The sequence below is a fragment of the Buceros rhinoceros genome, unplaced genomic scaffold (assembly GCF_000710305.1).
Source record: "Buceros rhinoceros silvestris isolate BGI_N320 unplaced genomic scaffold, ASM71030v1 scaffold19546, whole genome shotgun sequence".
NCBI classification, from domain to species: domain Eukaryota; kingdom Metazoa; phylum Chordata; class Aves; order Bucerotiformes; family Bucerotidae; genus Buceros; species Buceros rhinoceros.
The window spans coordinates 2272-9173 of NW_010419524.1; the positions used below are offsets into that span (position 1 = coordinate 2272).

Below are 6902 nucleotides of genomic sequence, written 5' to 3' on the forward strand. Positions count from 1 at the left end.
ACAAAATCTTATCTTGTTTTTCATTGTACTTTCGCCTCATACTTCATTCTATGCTTCCAGTAACATCCATTATGGACCAACTCAGTTATGCATTAAGTATGTTCAATTAATGAATTTTTAACACAGGTATTGCTCAGCCATAAATCTCAAGTCATACAAAATTAAGGAAGCAATATGATTGAATTTAACAATGAGGTGTGATGAAATCCTGAAGAGTTTTTCAATTCTTTTTTCAGACAGTTGTTGAATGAGCAATGGAATTGTTGGAGAAGGCCATTTGTCTTTTAAATGATATCACCTACCCTCCTCAAAAATACAAACTCCTCCCTTCCAACTCTCACCCCCCTTACATAAAGGATGCCACAGCTTGTGGATAAACTCTACGTACTGACTGATCATTGAAAACACACACAGTAGCAGCCGGCTGGGCTAGCTGCTAAAGGCAACCACAGGTATATTTCTCTTCTCACTAAAGCACTGATTTCAACACCTCTCTTCTATCCACACGTCAGGTTTCATGAAACCACAGCCTTTGGGTTTTAAAGAAATATATCAGATACCTTGGTTCTGTGCTCTTAGCTGGATCACGAGTGAAGAATTACAGTTCTCAGCAAAGCTGTTGTCAAACTCATTCTTCGCTGATACTATGCTAGAATTAGTTTCTTTTTCCTGTGGAAAAAAGGGTGTTGTACAACTTCCCCTGGCAGGTGTTTCTTCTTTTCTAGATGGTGTCTTTTCTTGCTGCCATGAAAACACATTTGAGGAAGCCTGATGCCGAGCAATCTCCCTGTGACTCAAAGAGCTTCGTGGACGTGGCTGATTCTGTGTCCAAGAAAAAAAGGTTCTACCTTTACACAGGTCCATATAACCAAATAATTTATTAATAAATAAATAGATGATAGGTCGTTCATTCCACATGTTTATAACATCACATCATCCTCCACTGCAAACTACTGATTCATATAATTATTTTTATACTACATAAATAACCTTAGCCCAAGTATCCAAGAATAGCTGATGCTTACAAACATAAACCAGGACCTCAAAAAAAAGTAGTTCAATCAGTGTGTCTTTACAAGTAACATACCCAGATTGTCTTTCTCAAGAGAGATCATTTAGGCTAACATACCTGATATCTGACCCGTATTTAGTTCTTCTGGACAAACACAGGTAAATTTTCAACAGATTATTAACTTACACACACAGAACAGCCCAAAATTGCAATATAAAATATGCCAGGTACCAGCTTTCAACCTCTTTGTATGGAAAAATTGAACCAGGCCAAAATACTAGGTGCATTATTCTCCTTAAGCGAGAAAAAACACCACCCTCAAACACTAAACCCCCTATTGTATTTTTTAACTGGATTTTCAAATGCCTCGTTTCATTTTATTTTTGTTTAAACTAAAGCCCTAAACCAGGTAGTACCCAGCATGACGTCTCAATCCAACCAGAAAACGTTATGAAATTTTTAGAGAACTGGCCACAATAATTATTGAATTGTTTCCTGGAATCACATCACTGTGGTCTTCAACTATGTTATTCAACTCTTTCAGATCACTAATGAATTTGCTGAAAATCACAGTTCTCTTTACTAATCCTTTTTCAGGCTTCACTGTTGATCATTCCCCTGCTGTAAAAGGTGACCATTTATTGCCACTGCCCTTAATCTTTACCTTTAAATTTGCAAAAACTCCTCCCCCTTATCAAAATCGGTTCATTTTTTCAGAGTTTTGTGAATATCCAACGACATCATACTAAGCCACACTTAACTAACACATTCTTGGCTTTATCCTTAAACATCACTCCACCCTCTCCCCCCCAAAAAAAACCCTCTGAAATACGCGAGGCATGATTTTCCCTTTACAAATCCACGGTTGATCTTTTTACCATACCTATGTAAGCATCAATAAATGTATTGCTTTAAGTTTCTAACATTCTGCCCAGGACAAAAAGTTGGCCTGACAAAACTATATTTCTAGGAATGAGCATTGTAAGATTTTTTGTAAAAAAATGGCATCGTCCTTGTCACATGCCGGTACCTCATACATCAATCATTCAGCAGTCCCACACTGCAGTGCCCTATCAATTAATGGGTAAATATTAACTGCATCTGGCAATTTTTTTTATTGCTATTAATTTTATCAATCTATTTTAAGAATAATTCTGACTTTTCAAATTGAGGCTATGCCGCAGATTTAACCCCAATAAAGAAAGGCTCTGATACACAAACATTTTAAGCCTTTATACAGTAAAAAATTACTTATCTGCAATGGCCCTTTTTTCCTTGAGGGCTTTCACATCTTAGTCATCTACTGGCCTCAGAGATTCCCAAATACAGTTCACACTATTTATGTGTTTGAAAAAGTTAATAGTTTTTATTTGCTAGGTAAGTTATTTCTCAATCTTTTCAAGGCTATTTTATTTTCCTATCATACCAATTTGGCAAAACTGACACTGTTTTGTCTTGTCCTTGCTTGCATGAGACTTTCAGTTGTTGAGGAATGTGTTCTCATATTCAATGTCCTTCTTCCCTTTGCTAGTCAATTATGTTGGCTCTTCTGGATTCTGCAGGATTATTTCTGAATGGCAGTACACACAGATTAACTCTCTTTTATTATTATTATTGTTTAACCGATGTAGACTGTATTTCACTAGTTTTCCACTCCATTTTCCAAGTTCACTCAGTTACTTTCTTACATATCACTCATACCATTCTCAAGTAATACTTACCTTAGCCTGGATGGTTCTCAGTTCTAATTCTAGCTTTTTCCTTTCCTGTACTTCTTTCTTGTACTTTTCTTCTAATTCTTCAAACTTAGAATCTACAAAGACACAAATACATCATAATCTTAGTATGTAAGTGATGTTTGCTAGCCTATTGCTACCACAGGAATGATAAACACGAACAGCTATCAGAAGTGTCAGATCACAAGGTAGAAACAACTGTGCATACAACATGTTCAGTAACTGAGGACCTCAAATGTACACTGGTGGAATAAGGGGAACTTAACATTAGAATGAAAACACAACTGTTAAAAGTAAGGATCCAATGCCAGAATTTTATTTTAATGTCTCTCCAAAAAAAGTGCGTAGTTATAACAAATGCACTTAAAAAATATATATATAAACTCATGTTACATTATAAATACACATACATATAGATTATATACTTTTTTCTTAAGTTTTCCTACCAGTAGCCCAATAGCATTAATATTACTAAGAAATGACAAGAAAAAAAGGCTGGATCTTCTCCTACAATTCCTTCATACACAATAGGAACTGACCAAAGAGTTTGTTTAGGATTCTTCCACTGAAATTGTAAGAGTAGCACACTAGTCCAAAACAAAAGCCCTGCTTCTCTTTTCTTGAATTCTACACCTCTCAGGAAAACTCTAGAACTAGAATGCTTTGTGGCAAAGCCCCTTAAACAATTCTATGATTCCAGAGAATGTTGGAGGGAGGCAACTGTCCCACTCTGCACTGCATTGGTGTGGTCTCTGCCTTGAGTATTGCGTGCAGTTTTGGGTGCATCAACACAAGAAGGACATCAAATTATCAGGGAGTGTTCAGAGAGGGGCGACCAAGATGGTGAAAGGTCTTGAGGGCAAGACTTAAGAGGAGCAGCTGAAGACACTTGGTTAGTTCAGCTTGGAGAAGGCTGAGGGGTGGCCTCACAGCAGGCTACAACTTCCTCAAGGGTGACTGTGGAAAGGGGAAATAGACACTGTCATAATAAGCTATATAATAGGGCCAAGGCAACTCAGTACAAGAGTAACATGCAAAACACTCCTCACCTTCCAAGAAAACTGACAGTTAACTATCTGTGCTAGACGCAGAACAAATTATTTACCATTATGACTTTGAACTGGTGTTAAAGGAGCAGTAAAACTTTTCTGTGGAGTGCCACTGAATGACAAGTCTCCTGCAGTCGATGTTTGCTGACTTCTCTCAAGCTCACATTTGCATCTGTTTAGGAAAAAAGCACCAGCAGAAATTAGTAATGGAAACTAAGTGTTAATTATCTGTTTTTAAGAGCCTGAAATGCACAAACAAATTAAATTATTCTAATAACTTAGTCAAGATACGTCCACTGAAAATTTTTAGGTACTATAACAGAGAAATACGAAGAATGTATTATTTAATCAATTATATAGGAGTCAAAGCTAAAAAAAAAAACCACCAAACAAGCAAACCCAAGCAGACTAAAGTCAGTTAGAACTGCTTAAAATCTCACTGTATAAAGCTGCAGTCCAGCTAAACACACCCAAATCACTGTAACCACTGATAACATGAAACACTTACTCTTCAGTAAGCATCTTTACGGTAAGAAACACATTACTATTCTATGTCTTGATACTGTGCACTTTGAGAAACCTCTGCATTCCTCGTGAAAACGAAAGGGAAGACCCTCCACTTGACTATTTTTCATTTTATTTACATCGCTACCCAAAACACCACAGCAGGCAACCCAGCCCAGTGACTCTGGACCATGAAATGTTACAAGCTCATCCGATGAAAACATGTAACTACTTTGCAGGTTATACAGCAATCTTTGTCCTGCCCAGTGAGCACAGGTTAAGACAACGGTTCCAGGCTACAGCCCATCACATTAGTAACTCCACAACTTGCCTTTCCACTTCCGTGCCCTCATTCTCACAGCATAACACCAAGAACTCCTCTCCCAGTGAACTGTCAGTTGCTGTTGAACAGTTGGTAAATCAGTTATCAGGATAAAACCAACCAGAACCAAATACAAAACCAAAAACTGTTGCCAAGATCAAGCTACACGTAGTAACTGATGATCTTTTGTAGTGGACAACTATGCAAAGTAATATAATGGGAAGGAGAAAATTCAGTAAACTGGACTTAATTTGGCGAATGGATAAATGGAGCTCACAACCTCTCTGGCCCAACATGTGACAGCAGATACAAAAAACTCGAGCATGGTTCTACCAACCCTGTTAAATCTCACTAGATTGGTTGATGGATCTCAGCAACCTCTTACATAAAGCTGGTGTTTCTACGTGCCACAAGTTGTTTTGTTGAAATTTAGAATCTTCTCACAGCAGCTAAATACTTCAACTACCTTTAGATTCCCCACAGTATCACAGACTCACCCCTCTCTGTGACAGTAATTCTGCTTTGCTAGTGCCAACACAACAGTTCATTGCACAGGCAGGACACTCAGCCTTACTGACGCACACAAAGCTTCTGAAATACTGTTACTCGAGAATGGAGCGTGCCTCTAGTATTAGAGCAAGTTTTAACAGGTAACAACATTCACTTCACTATGGGCAACTGTTTCATTTGTGGAGCACCCTCAGATGAAGGTTTTTTGGCGTGTCTGCATTACAGAAGACTCTTTTAGCATAGGAACTGCCATCCCCCTGACAGCCACAGCACCATTGCTTTTAGCAGCTTTCATTCCAATAGATGTTCAGTGCTCCCTCTTCCAACTGTCATATTTTATTGGCAGACTTCATCTTAGACTAATTTATCAATGCACTTCCCTTGCAACTCCAAGCTCTTCGCAGATTACTTTTGCCAGGTGACTCAGCTGTACTAGCTTTTTGTTTGTTTCTTTAAAAATCATAGAATGAATGGCTCCCTCTTCATGTGACACTGCAGAACTCCCCTAAAGTAAGCAGGAACTATAGATGCCAACTGCTTCAAGTGGCGCACAGATTTATATAGAAATACATATATGCACCTGTGTATGTAATGTAAAAACAGGCCACTGTTTTGAGATTGTGGTCACAAATCTGCATGAATCATGAGATGGAAAAAACAAGAGACCATGAAGAACACGTGAAACAAGCACAACTTGAGAAAACCGCCACTGTACATAGGTTAGCAACAGACAGCACGTCCTCACCTTTTCAGTTCTTGTTCCAGCCTTTCAATGTCTTTCCTGCTGGAACTCAGCTGCCCTAACTGAATGTTGACTTGAGATTCTTTTGCTTGAAGATCATGTGAAATTTTCTGCTTTGCTTTCTCAAGACTATCACACAATTCCATCAAGCTCTGGTTCTCTCTTTTTAGTGTGGTAGCTTCTTTTTTTTCATTTTCAACCTAGTTGGAATATAGACAATTTCAGAAACATCCTCTCTATCCTTCTGTGCAATTATTATTATTTTAATAACAAGGTTTACATACTGTTATTTTCTTCTTAGCTTTTCAAAATCCCGATAGCACTGAAAGCTCAGATATACATTGTTTAAATATTCTTGAGCGTGAACAAAACCACATTTCTTGAAATTCAACTCAGTGACATTAACATTTTTTTTACTGAATGGATACAAGGTCATAAGAAACTTCATCAATCCTTAAATTCTAACAATCCACACTAGTCCATATTCTTCACTGATCATCTCACCTCTCTTTCCAGCCTATCAACATCAGCAACCACTAAACAAAGAATGGACAATGATTACCAAGAGTCACAGCACTGAAATTGGAAATAGAACCTGGTAAGAGCTGCCCTCCAGCTCTGAGGGGCAGGTTACAGTCAGGATACATCTTTGCACAACATTCTTTCAGGTGAAAGATACTAAGTTTAGCTGCTGCTTCTGAGAGTTTAAATCACACCCCCTCTTTTTGTTTGGAGAGCATGGCAGTTCCCCTCCATGGCTGAAGCAAGCAACTGGAAACTCACAGGAAGAAACTCAAAGAAAACTACTAGGCTTTTGCTAGAAGGTTGTAGCATAAAGGGAATAAAAGGCAACCTTTGTTGCCTCTGAACTGTATTCAAACATTACAAAAGAAAATTCAAACAAATGGGTCAATTCTGATCTGAAGCATAGCAGGACCCTGACCAAGAGGGACTCTGTTTTCCTGGCTAGAGGGCTGACAGGGTAGAGCCAAGTGAAGTGTAAAATTACAGCCCTGAAAGGGAAAGA

At 38.2% G+C, this 6902-nt stretch overlaps 1 protein-coding gene across 1 annotated transcript in view; it reads right to left on the bottom strand.

Annotated features, from left to right (window-relative positions):
- Positions 1-703: 703 nt before the first annotated feature.
- Positions 704-6902, bottom strand: part of LOC104495925 (centromere protein F-like) — a 6938-nt gene continuing 739 nt past the window's right edge. The window contains exons 2-6 of the mRNA XM_010138974.1: positions 5879-6075; positions 3854-3969; positions 2734-2825; positions 1972-1978; positions 704-822 (exon numbers count right to left, since the gene is read on the bottom strand). Coding sequence (XP_010137276.1) covers positions 722-822; positions 1972-1978; positions 2734-2825; positions 3854-3969; positions 5879-6075 — 513 coding nt within the window. The 3' untranslated portion in view covers positions 704-721. The remainder of the gene's footprint in view (positions 823-1971; positions 1979-2733; positions 2826-3853; positions 3970-5878; positions 6076-6902) is intronic.